Source organism: Cynocephalus volans, chromosome 3 (assembly GCF_027409185.1).
Source record: "Cynocephalus volans isolate mCynVol1 chromosome 3, mCynVol1.pri, whole genome shotgun sequence".
Classification (NCBI taxonomy): domain Eukaryota; kingdom Metazoa; phylum Chordata; class Mammalia; order Dermoptera; family Cynocephalidae; genus Cynocephalus; species Cynocephalus volans.
The window spans coordinates 96,428,334-96,449,968 of NC_084462.1; the positions used below are offsets into that span (position 1 = coordinate 96,428,334).

At 36.8% G+C, this 21,635-nt stretch overlaps 1 protein-coding gene and 1 pseudogene across 1 annotated transcript in view; one reads left to right on the forward strand and one right to left on the reverse strand.

The window, feature by feature from the left end:
• Positions 1–525: 525 nt before the first annotated feature.
• RAD51 (RAD51 recombinase) overlaps positions 526–21,635 on the reverse strand; it is a 29,584-nt gene continuing 8,474 nt past the window's right edge. Inside the window, exons 4-10 of the mRNA XM_063090865.1 lie at positions 18,648–18,765; positions 17,074–17,165; positions 11,424–11,518; positions 2,112–2,225; positions 1,611–1,740; positions 1,267–1,388; positions 526–802 (exon numbers count right to left, since the gene is read on the reverse strand). Coding sequence (XP_062946935.1) covers positions 679–802; positions 1,267–1,388; positions 1,611–1,740; positions 2,112–2,225; positions 11,424–11,518; positions 17,074–17,165; positions 18,648–18,765 — 795 coding nt within the window. The 3' untranslated portion in view covers positions 526–678. The remainder of the gene's footprint in view (positions 803–1,266; positions 1,389–1,610; positions 1,741–2,111; positions 2,226–11,423; positions 11,519–17,073; positions 17,166–18,647; positions 18,766–21,635) is intronic.
• On the forward strand, positions 2,447–3,264 carry LOC134373249 (zinc finger CCHC domain-containing protein 9-like; annotated as a pseudogene).

Here is a 21,635-nt window from a genome sequence, read left to right on the forward strand (position 1 = left end):
TTTATTAGCAGCCTCACACTGAATCTGCTCACTTAGCCTCTGAAATGCTTAAGATTCCAGAACTATCTTGAGTTAGTTTTAGCACTAAAAGACCAAGTAAGTAGATGGTGAAGGGCTAAAACCCAACAGGCCTTATGCAAGACTCTTTAACCAAAAAAAATTCTTACATGACACAGTTCAGGCATCCAACTTAAAAATCTGTTTCTGATTGATGGGAGAGTTTTACTGACAGTAAGAACCTGTGAAGAGACCCATTCCCTTTGCTACATAGCTCAGGCATTTTATTTGACCATTATTCAGAAGTGAGAGAAGAGCCGGGTTTCCCCAGCTTTAGTTCTCCCAGCTTTAGCTCTCTTAAAGACGTAAGATTGTCCAATAGACAGCTGTCAGACTTAAGTCAGTCCCAAGGCACCATGTCAAAGGTATTTCATACCTCTCCTCCTCAAACCAAAGAAATCAGAGATTAATATACTCCAGAAGGAATAAACACTTCAGATCAGTTTGTAACTACTGACCTGTCTCCTGTTTACACCATCAGAAAAGCTGATATAATAGCTATTTTCCCGGAAGCCTTTTCCTGGCAGTCACAACAGGAAAAGGTCTGTGAAGAACCCCAGGGAGCACTCCTCTCCATTAGGCTGCTGCACTTAAGGTTTAACACAGGAAAAAACCAATGATTCAGTCTTTGGCATCTCCCACTCCATCTGCGTTGATGGCAAACATAGCTTCAGCTTCAGGAAGACAGGGAGAGTCATAGATTTTGCAGATTCTGGTTTCCCCTCTTCCTTTCCTCAGGTACAGTCTGACCCAAAGACACAGACCAAAGGACCAAGTTATTATAACTAAACAATTCCATTTCTGACTGTATTTATGATAGAGCTAAAATTTTTTAGACATAGATACTTCCTAAAAGGACTTTGGGGATCTTTCTGTATTCCTCAGTGCACTTCCAACCTGGAGGAATCCATTTTGCCCCGCCCCCTCTCTCTTAGTGGATTGTCCATATTGAAACAATTTCTTTTTTATATTCAGGGAGAGGCATATCAATTATTTATATTCATTCTTCCACACTTGAGGGCTTTTAATTCCTTTATGAATTAAAAGCAAACACTTGTACCAGCCAGAGCATGACAATTAGATTTAGCAAGAGTTCCTAAGTGTCTAATTACACAACAGTAGCTTTTAATAGGGCTTAAATGGAAATGTTATACCTGTTTCACAGTTTATATGACATTCCAAGAAGAAGCATCTATCCCATTTCTTTACCTGGTTGTTGATGCATGGGCGATGATGTTTCCTCCAATAGGTTTTTTGGGATCTGCAGCAAACATGGCTGCTCCATCCACTTGGGCTACCACCTGGTTGGTGATTACTACTGCTACACCAAACTGATGGGGAAAGGATAAATGTCAGTTTTGTGGCCATAGACATTCCAAAAATCTTAATGCTGCCACCACTTTCCCCCATAAAGAAATAAATGACTAATGTCTCTCTTCTTCTTTTCTGATGCCTTGATGATATCAGGCACTGATGTCCTAGCTTCACAGCAAGGCTCCTGGAATTTGTAGCCACTGAAAGTAGGCATTCTCTGTCCTTACTCCTCAGCTTACCTCATCAGCAAGTCGCAGAAGCATCCGCAGAAACCTGGCCAAGTGCATCTGCCTGGCTGAGAGCTCCCCTCGACCTGAGTAGTCTGTTCTGTAGAGGGCGGTGGCACTGTCTACAATAAGCAGTGCATACCTATAGGGAACAAGAATTCTCTGAAGCTCCTGTTTCTAGCCTATGTCAGATTCTGTTCCTTTCCTCACCTCCCTAAAATCTCATATTCATAGTGATACTCATATTTAGATGCTTAATTAAAATATTTGTATAGCATTCACATCTGAGGCACCATTTAACAAGGTACGATTTCTAGCAAGATCAGGTAGATCATAGCTTCATTTTTTAAATAGTGACTTGACCAAAACCACAAAGCAAGAGTGAAAATAGGAACTAAAACTTAAATCTGCCCATGTCTAAGTTAAGCTACTATCAGTCTGGCCAAACAGCCTATACAAGATTCAGGCTAAGGACTCTGGGAAAATATTTAGTGTCTTCTTCTGAGCACATACCTAGACTCTACCATCATGGCTGATGCTTGATAAAGGAGCTGGGTCTGGTGGTCTGTGTTGAACCCTCGAGCATATGCTACATTATCCAGGACATCACTGCCAGAGAGGCCATATCTACAAGAGAGGACAGAACATTTTTAGGCTGTGCACAGAACTCATCAGGCAGATGAGAAGTTCATCTCTAACACTTAAATTACCTGGATGGGTAGGTTGGTAAGAAGTGGTGTTGACAGTGGTTTCAGGGCCAAAGGATATAATTCCCTTTCTGTTAGAAAGTTCAGGCAGGCTGCTCTGGAGGATTCATGCACGACTGATAAAGTATATCGGATGAAATCATGACCGGGTGGGCACTAGTTACTACCACACATAACAAGAGACCCTTGCCTGCAACATCATGGAGGACATGAAGAAGGGATCCTTTGAGGGAGCAAGCCAAAACCTACCAAAGTGTAAACAACTTGAAGCCAAGTTGTAGACTGTACTTTAAAAATGATGCACTCCAAGCAAGACATAAAAAGAAAAAGAAAAAAGAGTACTTAAATGAAGATGTGAATTGGTTTCATGGAATACCTAAGACAGAACTCACAGGTGGTTCACAATAGGGACATGATAGCAACAGTCAGTCAGGAACTAAGGGATGAAATTGCAGTTGCCTTAAAGAAAGACAGTTGACGGGAAGGAAGACGATTAAAACGACAAGCAGCAAAGAAAAAATGCAATGGTATGTGTCCATTGTAGAAAACCTGGCCATGGAATTGCAGGTTGCCCGGCTGCCCTTGAAAATCAAGATAGGGGCACAGGAATATGTTATCAGTGTGGGTTCACAGAGCACAAAATAACTAAGTACAAGGCTAAAGTAGACCCAGCTCTTAGTGAATTTCCTTCTGCAAAATGTTTTGTTTGTGGGGAAATGGGGCAATTGTCCATATCTTGTCCTGATAATCCCAAAGGACTCTATGCTGATGGTGGTGGTTGCAAACATTGTGGCTCTGTGGAACATTTTAAGAAAGATTGCCCTGAAAGTCAGAATTCAGATCAGATGGTCACAGTTGGTCGCTGGGCAAAGGGAATGAATGCAGACTATGAAGGAATTTTGGATGCACCTAAACCACAGAAACCCAAAACAAAGATACCTAAAGTTGTTAATTTTTGATGACAATCAGTACTTTGGTTAGTTACCACCTCACTGTTACTTTCCAAACTGAGCCTACTTCACAAGTTAGAGGTGGGCTCCCTTGGAGCCAAGCCTACATGGCAGACATCAGTATGATTCTTGCATTCTGTCCATCAGGGAGTACTTCTACGCATTGTTTGGAGGAAGTCACTGAAGAAAAGTACAATGTGGTTAAGTTAGATTCTCTAAAAGAGCAAATTTTTAGCAGACAGAACTTAGACATAACTAAGTGATTATATACTTGATTGTAGCAATCATCTTTTTTAAAAGCAAAGTTATGTAATAATGTGAACCACCCCTGTACTGCTTTGTGTTTTTTTTTTTTTCCTGCTGTGTACTTGGAAATGAATTTTTGGTTACGTTGTTTTCTTGGTTTAAAGTATCAATTTATTATTATAATGGAAATTTATAAGTTGTGACAAAGTCTGTATTTTAAAAATATTGAATAAAAATACATTTGCTATTTGCTCAAAAAAAAAGTTCAGGCAAACTATAGAGATGACAGCAGCAGCTAACAATGAAGTATATCTACTTGGCAAGACATCAGGATAAATCAAATCTATTCTTTGAGGACTCGAACTAGAATGAGAAATTTCCAAATATAAACAAAATTCTCCTGGAAAAACCAAGGACAATATAACAGAATCGAGACAAACAAAAATAATATATCACTCAAAGATCAATTAAATTTATTTTAAACTGTTGCTATATGGTAATAAAACCTTCTAAGCAAGGACCCCAAACTGTAAGAAGTTCAAGAAAAGCAAATAACCATATTTCATTTCTTCTATTCTCTCCCTTTTCCTTGCTAGTAACTAGTTACAGTTTAGGTAGAATATTTGACATTTACGTATCCAGTATGATTAAATGAGTGATACGTTAATTCATCTTACGTCTCCACCAATAATCATTTTTTCCGTTGTGTTTAAAAAGGAATCTCCTGTTTCCACGGAATGATCTGTATTCTCTCACCTTTGTAACTGCCACCTAAGACAGGAATATTCAGGTAGCTCAAGTAAAGCAATTTCATTTTCATTAAAGGTACCAGAACGGGATTCCATTCCTTCAAAGGTAGTTTGATTTATCCATCTAACAAGACTCAACTAAATGCCTATACTTTTTAAAAAAGCTTTCCTGTAACTCTCAAACAGATGTGATTCTCCCTCTTCTGTACTTCCAGAGAACTTTGGGCCTTTTTATGGCACTTGTGAGGAGCTACTTTTCTATTCTTTTACTAGACTGCAAATTCCTTCAGAAAAGACTGGGTCTCTTTACCTACCGTACATTTTACATACTTAGTAAATTCTAAATAAATGCTGAATGAAGCTTTCATCCACAACCCAAACAAAAAGAGAATCATGTATCATCATTTTAACCCAAATAATGTTTTCACGTTAATGTCACCTAAAATCATTATAGTCCAAAAATATAACAGTGACTCCCTTATGTATTAGTTCAAAAGAGAATGTTTAAATAAAATCCAATGTGCTGTGATTCCTTGAGCAATGTTTTATGTTGATATTTTAACATGAGGATAAGGAGCTGGGATGAGTATAGTTTTACCTTAGGATCCTAACCAAATAAATGAGAATAAAGAGATATACATTTTCTATATTTAAATTGTGGATTTAAGGTAGAAAAAGAGATACAAGAGTTCTAAGTATTGTAGTGAAAAAGTCTTGTTTTGCCTCAATAAACACAAATAATCTATCAGTAAGGGAGATTCTTTTTGCTATCAGAACATGTAATGTTTATCAGGAAAACAGTTTTCCTAACTTTTCTCTCAGCAGCACTCATAAAGACAAATATGGGGATCTCTGTACTTAGGTTCCAGAATCAGGACATGGAATTTTCAATTCCCACAACTTGGAAAAAGTTGGCTGGAAATAGCATCCTCTCTCAGTGTTTTGTAAACTTCCTTAAAGATAAGAATAACCTGGGACACCTGTTAAAAAACATTCCTGGGCCTAGTCCAGACTCAATGAATCACAATTTTCAGAAGAGGCCAGATAATTTGTATATGAGGATATTTCAAAAAAGCTGGTGAAAAAATAGGAATAAAAGATAAGAAACTTCCATGAACTTTTTGAAGTCCCCTCACATTTAACAAATACCTCAGGTTATTTTTATTTTTCAGCAGCTGGCCAAAACAAGGAATCTCAGGTTATTCTTAACATGTAAGTTTGAAAAATTCAGCTCTATCACATCAAAGGGGCTCTGTGTCAAAGGACTTAAAAAAGGTGTTGATTCTGTAGCTAGCAATTATGGCCATGGTTCTCACACTTTAGCAAGCATAAGATTACCTGGAAAGCTTGTTAATACAGATTGCTAGATCCTAACCCCAGAGTTTCTGATTGTTTCTGATTTAGTAGTCTAGAGTGGTGTTACGGAATTTGTATCTCTAACAAGTTCCCAGGTGATGTTAATGTTGCTGTTCTGAAGACCACATTTTGGGAACCCCTGAGCTATAGCAACCTGAATGTAAATTAATATTCTTCAACAGAGCATGGCAAAAATTAATCAGTGAGGGCTGTTTCTGTTATAAATGGAAATTAGATACTACCTTAAGGAGGCCTTGTGACTTTCTCACAACTATCAATTTAAATACAATATACAGGGAGAGGGAGGGGGAGGGATTAAGGGAGGAATTGGTAAAAGATCACAAAAATCGATTACATTGTATGTTTTTTTTTTTTTTTCCGTGACCAGCACTCAGCCAGTGAGTGCACCAGTCATTCCTATATAGGATCTGAACCCGCGGCGGGAGCATCGCCGCGCTCCTAGCGCAGCACGCTACCGAGTGCGCCACGGGCTCGGCCCTACATTGTATGTTAAATACACTAACTATCCTGATTTGAGCATCAAATATTGCACACAGGTATTGATATTCATGCTGTACCCCACAGATATGTACAATCAACTGTTTCACTTAAAAAAAAAAAAAATTTAAGGGCCGGCCCGTGGCTCACTTGGGAGAGTGTGGTGCTGATAACACCAAGGCCATGGGTTCAGATCCCTATATAGGGATGGCCAGTTAGCTCACTGGGGAGAGCGTGGGGCTGACAACACCAGGTCAAGGGTTAAGATCCTCTTACTGGTAATCTTAAAAAAAAAAAAAAGAATTTAAAGTATATCTCTTGTAAAAAAAAAAAAATGCACGATACATAAAAAGAAATTTTATCATAAAATTTTTTCTTGATAGGTAGACGTGATTAAAACGAATTAATGAAATTTCTCTTTAAACATATTTTTCTTTTCGTTGGCAAAAGGTCATAAACACAGCCCTAATTAATATTAATTCATTCATTTAAAAATACTGAATACATTGTTCCAGGGTTTGTGGATACAGCCAGTTGCCAAAACAAAGTCCCTGTCTTCATAGCCCATACTCTATTAGCTCATCTATACTATCTGAATACTTCTTATTTATGTTACTGAACAAAGTCTTAGTCACTGTCCAAAAGAGAATCCTTACACTGCTAAAATAGTGTGTACTTAAAAGTGTGAATTCTGTACTGTACAAGATTGCCAAAACAACTTTGGGAGGGAAAACACAGTTCAGTATACACATCTTCAGAAAACTCAGATCAGGGTGCAAGAGAATAATACTTTTTTCTTGACGGAGATTTTGTAAGCAGAGGCAAAGGGCTGCAATTATTGTTCTAGGCTAATTTTATGTTTCAGTGGTGTACACTCAATGGGTTGTATTCCTCAAATTATAAACTGGGAAAGAGAATTTGATTATAATTATAAAACTAGAGAGAATATTCGCCTCAACTTAGCCAGGCAAATTCCAACTTATGTTTGAAATCTCAACATGCAATTAAATTCTATTTAATCACTGGTTTCAGTAAAATATGTAGTTGGAACTAAATCACTACATTTGACCCTAGACAGGAGAAAATAAGGAAAACAACTTTGAGAGTTTTTTTGAAAGCTGCATTAGGGGATGTAGAAATTTATAAAATTTTACCAGCTTTACTGAAGTACAATTAACATACCATAAAATTAACCTATTGTATAAATTCAGTGACCGAAGTATAAATTAAATGAGTTTTAGTGAATTTGCAGAGTTGTACAACCATCACCGCAATCAAGTTTTAGAACATTTCCATCCTCCCCAAAAGATCTCTCAAGTCATTTGCGGTTACTCCCTGTTCCTACCCCCCCCACCATAATTCTACTGTGTCTATGGATTTTCCCCTTCTGGAAATTTCATATAAATGGAACCACTCAAAACGTGATCTTTTGTATTTAGCTTCTATCATTTACCATGTTTTGAGGCTCATGTTGTAACATGTATCAGTACTTACTTCCCATTTATTGCTAAAGAGTATTCCACTGTACGGATAAAACAAATTTTGTTTATTCATTCATTAGTTGATGGACATTTGGGTTGTTACCTATTTTTGGCTATTATAATGATAATACAAACATCCATGTACAAATCTGTGTGGACATGTTTTTATTTCTCTTGGGTATATAACTAAATTGAAATTGCTGGGTAACATGTTTAAGAAACCGCCAAACTATTTTACAAACTAACTGCACATTTTACACTCTCACTGGCGATGTATGAAGGTTCCAGTTTCTCCTCACCCTCCCCAATATTTATTACTGTTTTTTTGATTATAGCCATCATAGTGGGTGTAAAGTCGTATCTTACTGTAGTTTTAATTTGCATTTCCCTGATGACTAACAATATTGAACATCTTTTCCTGTATTTACTGGCCATTGTATATACTCTTTGGAGAAATGTCTATTCAAATTCTTTGCCCATTTTTTAATTGCGTTATCTTTTTATTGTTGAGTTTTAAGAGTTCTTTATATATCTGAATACTAGAACCTTATCAGATATATAATTTTTTTTTTTTTTTGTCGTTTTCGTGACCGGCACTCAGCCAGTGAGTGCACCGGCATTGCACCGGCCATTCCTATATAGGATCCGAACCCGCGGCGGGAGCGTTGCTGCGCTCCCAGCGCCGCACTCTCCCAAGTGCGCCACGGGCTCGGCCCTCAGATATATAATTTGCAAGTATTTTCTCACATTCACTTCTAAAAAAATAGTAAAACATACATAACATACAATATATCATTGTAACTATTTAAAAGTGTACAGTTCAGTAGTATTAAGTACATTCACATTGTTGTGCAACCATCACCACTATACATTTCCAGAGCTTTTTCATCATCCCAAACTGAAACTCTGTACCATTAAACAATAATTCTCTATTCCCCCTAACCTTAGGCAATCACCATTCTACTTTGTCTCTATGATTTTGAGTACTCTAAGTGCATCATTTTAGTAGAATCATACAGCATTTGTACTTTTGTGAAAGGCTTATTTCACTTACCATATATAATATCCTCAAGGTTAATCCATGTTACAGCATGTGACAGAATTTCCTTCTTTTTTAAGGCTGAATAATATTTCATTGTATGTATACACACACTTTGTTTATCCATTCAGCTGTCAATGGACATTTGGGTTGTTTCTACCCTTTGGATATTGTGAATAACGCTGCTATGAACAATAGTGTACAAGTATCTGTCTGAGCCCCTGCTTTCAATTCTTTTGAATATATACCCAGAAGTAGAATTGCTGGATCATGTGGTAATTCTGTGTTTTAACTTTTTTTTTTTTTTTTTTTTTTTTTTTTTGTCCTTTTCGTGACCAGTACTCAGCCAGTGAGTGCATCAGCCATTCCTATATAGGATCCGAACCCGCGGCGGGAGCGTCGCTGCGCTCCCAGCGCCACACTCTCCCGAGTGCGCCACGGGCTCGGCCCGTGTGTTTTAACTTTTTGAAGAACCACCATACTAATATCCATTTTGAGTGTATAGTTAGGTATATAATAAGGGACTAAATATATTTTTTTGCATGTGGATATCTAACTACGTTAGCACCATTTTTTGAAAAGGCTATTCTTTCCCCATCAAATTGCCTTGGCACCTCTGTCAAAAATCAAGTAACCATAAACAAAAGGTCTTATTTCTGTACTCTCAATTCTGTTTCACTGATCCATGTCTATCCTTATGCCATCACCACATTATCACAATTACTGTAGCTTTTTACAGTAAGTTTTAAATTTGGGAAGCCTAAGACCTCCGATTTTTTTTTTTTTTCCAAGAGTGTTTTGGCTATTCTGGGTCTTTGCATTTCCATATAAATTTTATGATCAGCTAGTCAATTTCTGCAAAAAATCTTCTTGGAATTTTGATAAAAATTGTGTTGAATCTATAGATCAATTTGAGGAGAACTGCCCTTTTAATAATATTGAGTCTTCCAATCCATGAACATAGTGTTTCTTTTTTTTTTTTTTTTTTTTGTAGTTTTTTCGTGACCGGCACTCAGCCAATGAGTGCACTGGTCAGTCCTATATAGGATCCGAACCCACGGCGGGAGCGTCGCCGCGCTCCCAGCGCAGCACTCTACCAGGTGCGCCACGGGCTCGGCCCCAATCCATGAACATAGAATGTTTCTCTTTATGTAGGTCTTCAATTTCTCTCATCAATGTTTTCCAATTTTCAGTGTACAAGCCTTACACTTCTTTTGTTAAATTTATTCCTAAGTATTTTATTCCTTTTCATGCTACTGTGAATGAAATTGCTTTAATTTTATTTTTGATTTGTTCTTTGCCAGCATATAGAAATAAAATAGATTTCTGCATATTGATATTGTATGCTGTAACCTTGCTGAACTAGTTTATTTAGTTCTAGTGGTTTTTTGTGTGTGGATTCCTTAGAATTTTCTATATACAGCATCATGTCATCAGTGAATAGACAATTTAACTTCTTACATTCTAATCTGGATGTCTTTTAATTTTCTTCCTGACTGGGCTCACCCCGTGGCGCACTCGGGAGAGTGCAACACTGGGAGTGCGGCAGTGCTCCCGCCGCAGGTTCGGGTCCTATATAGGGATGGCCGGTGCGCTCCAGTGAGCCCAGTGCTGCCGGTCACAAAAAAGAAAAAACAAAAGAAAAACATTTCATGGCTTTAAAAAAAAAATTTTTTTTTTTTTCTTCCTGACTGCACTGTACAGGCCCTTCAGTACCTTGCTAAATATCAGTAGTGAGAGTGGACATCCTTGCCTTGATCCCAACCTTAGGAGGAAAGCAGTCAAAATTTCACCATTAGGTATGATGCTAGTTGTAGGTTTGTCATAGATGCCCTTTATCAGGGCATGTGATAGATGTTCTATCCAGTACTGAGAGTGAGATATTGAAGTCTCTATCCATTAGAGAAAGTGAGATATTGGTCCTACTATTACTGCTGAATTGTCTCTTTTTCCTTTTAATTTTATCAGTTTTTGCTTCACATATTTTGGGGCTCTGTTATTAAGCATGTATATGTTTACAATTTTTATATCTTCCTGATGAGGTGAACTTTTAATTATAAAATATTCCTTTTGTCTCTAGTAATAATTTTTTTATCTTAAAGTCTATTTTTGTCAGGCTGGCCGGTTAGCTCAGTTGGTTAGAGTGTGGTGCTGGTAACAAGGTCCAGGGTCCAATCCCTGTGCTGGCCAGCCACCAAAAAAAAAAAAGTCTATTTTTATCTGGTATATTAGTACAGCTACTCAAGCTCTCTTATGGTTACTATTTGCATGCAACATCTTTTTCCATCATTTCATTTCCAACCTATTTGTGTCTGAACCTAAATTGTTTCTCTGGAAGACAACATTTGAGGGTACTCAAAAAATATTATGGAAAAATAAAGGATAATAGAAATCTATCCATGAACTTTTTTTTTTTTTTTGGACCGGTAAGGGGATCGCAACCCTTGGCTCGTTGTCATTTGCACCACGCTCAACCAGTGAGCGCACTGGCCATCCCTATACAGGATCCGAACCTAGGGCCTCGGTGCTATCAGCACTGCACTCTCCCAAGTGAGCCACAGGGCCAGCCCTATCCATGAACTTTTGAAGACCCCTCGTATACTTGGATCTTGTTTTTATTCAGTCTGACAGCAACTCATAGACTGTTGACTAAACAATGCCCTTCTCCACTATGAAATATGCACACACACAACTTTGGGTTGTGGAGTAAGAGAAGAGACATTCTTTAGCCTAACTAACCCTGGCAATCCCTACAGTGACAGGTGCAGTCATATTCTCTCTTCTGATCCAGTAACCTACCTTTCAGCCACTGCTAGCAGACGTTCTGGCCTAAAGGTACCCTCGGTATCTATGTACATGGCCTTTCCTTCACCTCCACCCCGGTCAATGGGAAGCTAGAGAAAATAAAAAGGACAGTGGAAATAAACACTGAATTTCTGATATAGCTAACCAAGTTTCTTAAGTTCTCTACAATTCTTCCCATCCCCAATAAGGCAAAGGGAAATTAACACTTCAAAACGACAATCGGAGATAGGGAGGAGGCATTCCCTTCTCATAGGAACACAGCTAGTAGTAGATGTGAAGTTCATTGTGTCCCACAGCACATAAAGCTAGAGTCTTGTCAAAGTTGGATTGCTTAGAAATATAATCCAAAGTAGGGGATAAAATTCTATGGCTGCATAGCAACACAAGACCGATCAATTTAAGAGTACCAACATTTGGAAGATCATTTCCCTTAGCTTTAATCAATATGGGGCCTCGATCCAATACCCAATTAATTTTAGCATGTCCAGACCAAACTTATACTTCACTTTATCGAGGAGTGTTCATTCCTGCAGGTTACTAAAGAGGCTTATCAATGTCTCAGGAACATCCATAGCAAGTTTAAAGTGTGAGCAAGAAAGAAGAGAAAAGGTGTTTGCCCCAACAGCGTGCACGTGTGTGTGTGTTAAGAATGAACAAAGGGAGAAAAAGCAAATATAAATAGTAGAAAGTAATTCTTTGTAATTTTTTCAAAATTACAAAATAACCATATACTTACATTAAAAATTCAAACTATAGAAGTAAATAGAATAAAAATTGAAAGCTCTTCTTCATCACTCCCCATCTCCCAGAAGTAACCTTCCAGATAATTTTCTATGCATTTTCATACACTAAATAACATAATTCATGTAAAATGTTAGGCACAGTGCCTAACATACAGGAAGCACTTTGAAGACATTACCTCCCCAACCTCTGGGGGCACTGATTTCAGTGAATACTCAGTTATGGAAGGCTTTGTTAATTTGAAAAGGAAACAATGTTATTGTTTGACAGGTTGGCAGATAAATCTTTCATATTATGGGAATCCATGGAATAAGCGAAGACAACATATACAACAAAAGAGGGTCTTGATAGAGGAAAGACTTGGAACTGTTGGCCAAAAGGACAGAAAGCCAAAGCCACCTTAGTTTTTGGAGAGGAGAAAACCTTGACACCTTGGGGCTAAGTCCCTAGGAAATAAGATGAATGAGGTTTCCCTTTCTCTTAACTTATCTTACAAGGTGGTGCTCTAACGAACTGAGCTAACCAGCCAGCTCCTCTCTTACCTTCTGGTATCTTTAGTGCTATCATGGGAGGGGACTCTTTTCCAACTGGGTTGACCTCCTCGGGCAGAAGAGAAGCCATAAGTGACTAGGCATAGGTGGGCAGATTGACAGCAGGGGAATGGACATAGGCTCAGTTGGGCCAGTAGTAGCCTTGAGCAGACGCAGGGTGATGGACGACTATATGTCTGTTCTCCAGCCTATTTTGCCCCCTCCACCTTGCTGTCCCGGAGCCACCACAGCCATCTTGTGCTATAGAGCTGAGACACCACCAGGCGTATCATAATTTAACTCTTCTTCCTACTTTATAGTAATGCAGGTTGTTTCTATCCTTTTCCATTTTAATAATGCTGTGGTATAAATTCTTTGTACATATGGGAAATGTTCTGTAAGACAAATTTTTTGTCAAAGGGCATGGGCCAGGGCTGGCTAGTTTGCTTTGTTGGTTAGAGTGTGGCGTTATAACACCAAAGTCAAGGTTTTGAATCCCCATACAAGCCAGCTGCCGCAAAAAGAAAAAAAAAATGGCATGTGCTTTTAAAGTTGGTACATACATTAAATCATCTTCTCAGGATTTTAAAATCACTCTAGTACTTTGAACCAGCATAGGCTGTTCATTTTCGTAACCTAACCATTGTTCTCAACTTTATATAACTTCACTATTAAGGTCTAACACATAGTGGGGTTTTGCTGCTTCATTTAGTTGAGAAAATCTAAATAAGAGCAGATAATGTTTAGTAATCTAACATCCCCTCTATACCTCTGGTTCTAGCTCTTAGGCTGGTGAAATGTAATCTCTTCTATTATTAATGAATTTTCTCTGAAAAAAAAATCAAAGATCTATATAGTTGCTAAGCCACCTGTGAATTTTGTTATTTTTATGGAGAGGCTATGTTTACATGAAAATTTTGGTTCAGTTTATTGTTGACAGGCATTATCACACTACTTAATAAACATTCCCAGGCTAGGATTCTATTTGTACAACTCTAGAGCATCAGTGTGATATGCTGAGTTGCCATAGCAACTATGAATGTTATGTACTGTACTCTAAATATTTATTCCACATGAATTTTTGTCAAAACAACATGGGGAAAATATTTCTATTTAAAAATGTCAAGTGAACCATGTCAGAGTGATATTTTAAACAGTTCTATTTCCTCTTAGCTATCAAATTTCTAATGGTATGCAGGCAATGGCTGTAGCTTCCATAGTTTACTACCACTCTTCCTCTTCTCGAGGCCTCCTCCCTTATCCTAAAAGTTCTCCTATGATCACCCCCCCCTTTCTTCCTCAGAATTATTTATAAGGAGAGCCAACAATGGCTTAGATGTATTTGATACTGAAATCTTAACTTGGCTGTCTCATAAGACATATGGTGACATTTTGATCTGTGAAGAAAAGATCAGTGGAACCATCAAGGAAAGAAGCACAATGAAAATGACAAGTGAGAAAGGAAGATGATAAGAAAAGCAGGAGACTAACAAGCTAGGTCACTTGATGAAGTGGCTTTTTATTCATGAAGAACCAGAATATTCTCCTATCTTAAGAAATGGCATTTACCAGCTCAAGACAAAAATGGTGACTGATGAAGGATATATCTGTAACGTTTTCAAAAGATGAGTTATTTTCTAGGGTGACTTGAGAAAATCAGTCTCATTATATTAGTCCCTGCAGATACACATATTTTACCAAATGTGGGCCCCACACAAGACACAAGGTCCTAACAAAATCCGTATTTTGAAAATGGCATACACCATCTTTAACTACAACACAGCATTACATTGATATAATAAAAATTTTTTATAGGGTACTATTTAAATTCCAAATTATGAAGGATAGTTCTCAAATTGTTTTATGAGAAAAAAACACAAAAGAAAACAATTTATATTTGATGTCTAAATTTATAACTGAGTTCCAAGAACTATTGTTACTTTGGTGAGAGGAAAAGAACTCACACTAGGATGGAAAGATACAAGGTACCTCCTCTATCATACTGATATAAAGACGCAGATTTTGTTTCAGTTGTTCTTGAATTCCATCAATAAGTCATATCTATGGTAGAAGTGAGCATAATCTATCTAGATAAAAATAATACCATTTTCTTCAAAATACTTAACATTATGATAAAGCTTTAAAAGATTATAACAGAAGAGTTGATCCATGGACATGGGCCAGGTTCCACGGCACTCTGTGGACTGGCCCCTCACAGCAGCATACCCTTAAAGCCAGGGAATGTCAGCACCCACTCAGAAAAGGAAAAAGGGCCCCCCAAAACACTGCTTGAAGTTACAGAACAGGGAAAAGTTAGCTTTCTCTTCTATATCCTGCTTCTTCTAATTTCCAAAGATTCCACTGTTATTTCTTTGTATGGCTTAGCTCCACATCACTCATTATTGCTAGACATCTTCATTTGGGGATTCTTTGTCACTTTAAACCCACCATCTCTAAACTTGAAATCATCTTTCCATAAAAACTGTCAACCCCTCCCAAATCCTTTTTTAGTGTTTACCGAATTAATACATTGTTGGGCTGGGGGTGTTTTTTATTGTTAGTCATTAAGTGCTGCTCTTTACATCTTCCGCCTATATCCTTTCGGTATCACTATTTGAGTTTAGCCTTGACCAGTTAATGCTCATAATAATTATACATCAAATACCCTTAGCTCTAGCCTTTCCTTTCAATCCATACCAGAATCGCATTTTATTTTTTTGGTGGCTGGCCAGTACAGGGATCCGATGTTACCAGAATATTTCTGCAAGTTTTGCTCATGATATTCTTTTGTTGAAAAACATTAAATAATCCCTATTCTTTACAGAGTCAAGTTTAAACTTCTTACCTACACTTGATTCCTTCTAAAATATGGTCTTGCTGTATCTTTCTAAGGTTTATCTCCTACAACTTTTCTATACAAACCCTGAGACAGATAAACGGTTTTTATTTATTGTCTTCTCATACGTTTTGTCTCCACATCTCCTGTACTTCTGTTCATCCCCTTCTGTATCTGTACAGTAAAAAGCCTTTAATTTCTTTACCTCCCCAAATTTAGCATTTTCCAGGAGTCTTGTCCAATATCTTTCTTCCATAAAATATTCCACGATTACTCTAGGGTGAAAAATCCCTCTCTCTTCCTGAAACAGTTAAGCTCTTTCCTCTGTACCATTCATTTTACAATATATGGGGCATGCCTTAGGAAATCTATTTTATTATCTCCATCCATTCAAATATTTATTGAGTGCTTACTGAGTGCCAAACACTGATTTTGGCACTAGCAATAGAGCAGAGAACAAGCCAGTTAGACTCCACTCTTATGAAAGTTTTAAGATCATGGGCTCTGAAGTCAGATTTGATTCCTGTGTTTACTATTTGAATGAAATATATTAGGCAATTATTTAACCCACTGTGTCTGTTTCCAAATCCACCCATGAATGGAAACATAAGTGAAGGAAGAAGAAACTAAAGGGGTCCAGGGAATGTTTTTTCCTAATAGAGGATATACTAGGCATATTTGTATATTGATGAGGATAATCTAACAAAGAGGTAGAATAGAAAATGGAAGCAGTAGAATCCTTGGGAAGATGGCAGGAAAGGGTAACCAGATCACGGTGGTGGGATGGGCCTTTGAGAGGAAAAGAACACATTCTCCATTATAACCTGAGATTAAAAAAAGATGGGCACAAATATGAGGGCACTTCAAAAAGTTCATAGAAAGACTCATATTATCTTTCAGTTCTATTTTTCCACAAACTTTTTGAAGTACCCTCGCATAGGTGGATTTATAGATTTGATGCAAGGAGCAGGTTAGGTCACTGGCTAAGAGTGAGGGCTAAAGAGGAACACTGAAGAAAGAGGACAAAGTATGAGATATCTGTGATTTAATTGATTGGGAAAGTATACCTAAGGAAAGAAACTCAGTTGATTTGCCAAGCAGTATTGAATATCAATCTGAAATTTGTCATCTTGAATTTAAAGCAATGTCAGTAGGTTTATGCTATGATTTTTCATCAGTATGATCAGCTATTTGGGTACAGGTGCTGAAAAAACAAATGGGATTCATCTAAGGCTGGCATCTCTTCAAGCAGGTATGTAAACTGAACGTATCTGTAAGGGAACTACTTTAATAATGAATTATAAAATCTAAACTAAGAAGAGGGCAGGTAAAGCCAGGAAACCTAGTGGATGATAAGAAATCAATAATTTGGAAGTTTCTATGATGTGGAAGAATTTTGCAGTAGAAATCTCTCTTATAGTTATAGGATTCTTGAGGACAGAGAAAGTGCTTTTTATGTGCATCGTTACTAACAGATGCCTGCAAATAGCAAGAATCAACTAATTCTTGCTGATTAGCTAAAGCTCCAATAGCTTACCTGACAGGTTACAGCCAATGTATGACAGATCTGGGTCTTCCCAGTTCGGAATTCTCCAAACATCTCTGTGATAGATCCAGTCTCAATTCCACCTAAAAGAAAATAAGAAACCTCTTAGCACAATACACATGTTTAGAAACTGTTGCCACAGAAATGTTCTTGGAGCTCATCAGAAAGATGTCTACATAATTTGGAAATCCAATTTTCAACAAACAGTAATTTTTAAAAAACTTATTTTGAAATAATTACAGACTTATAGAAAGTTTCGAAGAAATGTAAAGAGAGGTTCTGTGCATACTTCACCTAGCCTCCCCCAATGTTAACATCTTGTATAACTATAATACAGTATCAAAATCAGAAAACTGACTTTGGCAAAATCCAGTTTGTTCATATTTCTCCAGTTATACATGTACTCACTTGTGTGGATGTACAGTTCTATGCAATTTTACCACGTGTAGCTTCATGTAATTACCACCATAATCAAGATATAAGCAGCCATTTAAAAAATGGTTATAAATAATAATATCACCTAATACAGGCTGAGCATCCCAGATACCAAAACCCCAAACTCAAAATGTCCCAAAATCCGAAACTTTTTGAATGCTGACATGATGTTCAAAGGAAATGCTCATTAGAGCATTGCAGATTTCGGATTTGGGATGGTCAACAGTAAGTATATCATGCAAATCGAAATCCAGAACACTTCTGGTCCCAAGCATTTTGGTAAGGGATATTCAACCTGTATTTACTAAAGGTTTCTTGGGTACCTGGCATTGTGCTATGTTTTCATATGTATCATTCATTTAATTCCAACAACCTATAAGGTAGGAAAGTCCTTTTATCCTCATTTTGAAAAAAACTGAAGCACAGAGATATTAGATAATTTTCACCGTGTAATACAGCCAGTAAATGTTTGGAGGGGGAACAAGGGGAGGACTAACACTCAAATTTGAGTGTGATTCCTGAACCCATGCTATTTTGTACCCAAAAAAGAGAAAGCTTAAATGATTAAAAATTTGAGGAAGCAGCAACAACCAAATCTAACTTTACAGCAATTAGAACAGCTATGCTTTCAAAAGTTCAAAAACTTTACAGTTTCCTTAAACTCCTAAAGGTTAGTATATACTACAAAATGAGTAGTATTCAGGCTGGCCGGTCAGCTCAGTTGGTTAAAGTGCAGTGTTGATAACATCAAGGTCAAGGGTTTGGATCCCCATACCAGCCAGCCAGCCCCCCAAAAAGAGTAATATTCAAACATGGAGTGTTTTAACCAGTCATCAGATTTTCAACTTTGGGGTAGAGTAGAAGGTTATAATTATTATCATTTCCTTAGAAAAAAGGAGCTTACACTCTGAATGCAATATTAAATGGTGATGAATTTAATTTGCAGATAATTTTAGTATTTTATAAGTCAGATACTACCCTGTAGCATTCTTACTTCTTCAGTGTGGATACTGCCCTTATCTCTTAATCATATCTATCATGTAAATCCTACCCAAATATTTTAGTTTTGTTTTGTGATCTGGATGCTTTGTTAACTACAGCTCACAACATAGGATAAGAAATTACTATACCTTGAAGTAGTTTGTCAAGCTCTTTGGAGCCAGTAGTAATCTGTATGATCTCTGAACGCCTTTGGTGGAATTCAGTTGCAGTGGTGAAACCCATTGGAACTAATTTAGCTGCCTCAGCCTGAGAAAAATAAAAAATGTTAAATCAATACAATATTAATTAAACAAGAATCAAGCATATAGTGGGAAAGGAAAACATCTAACAAAATTTCCAGAATGATTTCTCTTTTAACAGTCATCAAAAAAGATAATCTAATTCAGAGATTCCATGAAGACAACCTTTTTAACTGCCGATTCAAGTAATATATGCATGCAGTTCCAAAAAAAAACTATTATAGACTCACAGATATGTGCCTCATGTGATTTATGACAAAGGTGACAATATAGTACATATTTATACCTTCATTTCTTGCTCCATCAACCACAGACCAAATCTCCTTTCTACTTTGTAAAATGAGGACATAGGCCCTTTCATCTTTCCTCCCTTCATGTCTACTTCCCCATCTCTATCAGCTGTACATTTTCTTTTACATTTTCGAGGTTGAGAACATTTACATACTATTTTGTAACCATAGATAAGTCTTCTATAATATGACCATGGGTTGGTTCTAAAATTTAAAAATAAATGCATTCAAAAATATGTGGAAATTAAGCAACATACTCCTAAATAACCAACAAGTCAAAGAAATCACAAGAGAAATTAGAAAATACTTTGAGATGAATGAAAATGAGGACCCAACATATCAAAACTTATGGGATGCAACAAATGCAGGGCTTAGAGGGAAATTTATAGCTGTAAACATCTATATTAGAAAGGAAGATCTCAAATCATAACCTAACCTTTCACCTTAAGACACTGGAAAAGAGTGAGTAAACTGAACATAAAGCATGCAGAAGGAAAAGAATAATAAAGATTAAAGTGGAAATCAGTGAAATAGAGGATAGAAAAGCAATAGAGAAAAATCAATAAAACCAAAAGTTGGTTATTTGAAAAAAATCAACAAATCTGAGAAAACTTTAGCTACACTGACCAAGAAAAAAAGAGAGAAGACTCAAATCACTAAAATCAGCAATCAAAGACAGGACAACACTACTGACTTTACAGAAATAAAAAGGATTATAAAGAAATACTTTGAACAACTCTATGCAAACAAATTATTTAGATGAAATAGGCAAATTGCTAGAAAGACACAAACTATGAAGTCATTCAAGAAAAAGAAAATCTGAATAGTCCTATAGCAAGTAAATAGATTGAACTTGTTTAAAAACCTTCCGTAAAGAAAAAGAAAAATCAATGAATAGATGAGAAGTGGGTTTGTATTATTCTATGAACTCTTCTATATACTTAATGTTTAAAAAAATCATTACAATGTTTATATAATAGCTTTGTAAATATAATTCATTACAGAACTGAATGGTGTAAAAGAAATACAACTCCTTTTTTGGCAGCTGGTCGGTATGGAGATTACTAACCCTCAACCTTGGTGGTATAACACCTTGTTCTGACCAACTGTACTAATTGGCCAGCCCACAATTCCTTCTCTAAGGTTCCAATGTTACCAATGGTATGTCTCTCAAAGGTTTCTGTCAAATTCAAATGAATTCTTTTTAATATGTCACCAATTTCAAAGTCATGCTACATGAAAATCTTTTTCTCTAGCGTTCTGTGACTATCACTTGTCAAGTTTTCCCAATCCCTCAATCTTACTATGCATTCTACTGAAGATCCCTTTTTCTTCTCCAAACTAGGGTTGTCTGCTTTCTAGGCTAGCTATTGTCCTGCATCTTCCTTCACTGAGCATCTGAATTGGAGCTGCTCTAACCTAGGTCTTATGTTTCCTGTCCTCATTTTGGAAAAGTACACCCTCAAGTAACTTCCTAAGAAAGGGTAGATGACAGGAAAATGTTCTGAATCCTTGTATTTCTGAAAATGTTTTATTCTGCCCTAATATTTGATTAATAATATTTCTACATATAGAATTCTAGGTTTAAACTGATTTTCCCTCAGAACTTTGTAGGCATCACTCTACTAGCTTCTACCATCCCAGATTTCTGATGAAAAATGTGCCACCTTTCTGATTTTTGTCCCTTCACAAGTAACTTATTTTCCTGAAATCTTTCAGAATTTTCTCTTTATGACTGATATACTGAAATTTTACACTGATATGTCTGGGCGTGGGTCTGACACTCTGTAGGCTCTTTCTATTTAAGAGTTCTGTTTCTCTTTAGCTCTGGGAAATTTTCTTGTATTATTACTTTGAGACTGTCTTTCTTTCTTCTTTTCTATGATCTCTCTTCCTGTAACATCTACTAATTTTCAGGGTAAATGAAGATTAATAAAAATTAGAAAACAAGAATACCGAAGGGAGGCAGGAAAGAAACTATAAACCAATATTGAACTCTAGTTAATAATATGCATGCTAAAATATTTAGGGGTAAGGCTACTGACGTCTGCAAGTCCTTTGAAAAGCATTAAAAAAAAAAAATCCAAGATGGACAGATAGGTGATAAATCAAGTATAGTAAAATGTTAATGGTAGAGTCTAGGTGGTGGGTATGAATGTTCATCGTAAAATTCTTTCATCTTTGCTGTAAATTCAAAAATTTTAATAATAAAATGCTAAGGGGGGAAAAAACCTCACAGGAGATGCTTTCCCTTCTTCTCATCTTAACCCCTAAGTTTTCTAGTCTATGAGCTCTTACATGAACAGAATATTATAGCCAAAGTGAGGCTTGACATAAAAACCATGCATTAGCTTAGTCTGGCAAATTTTACTTCTGTTCATATACTTACATAATAAGTCTGCTTTTCATCTGTGCTAAGTAGATGTCTTAAATTTGCAGGAGTTTTCAATAGCCAAGAACTACCAAAGCCTGGGCACAAGTCACAGAATGTCAAGTAAAAGAAAAATATTACAAAAAATATCTTGTGCTGAATCTGTCAGTGCTATCATGGTGCACTTAAAGAGTACAGCTCAACAAAAGCCAATTA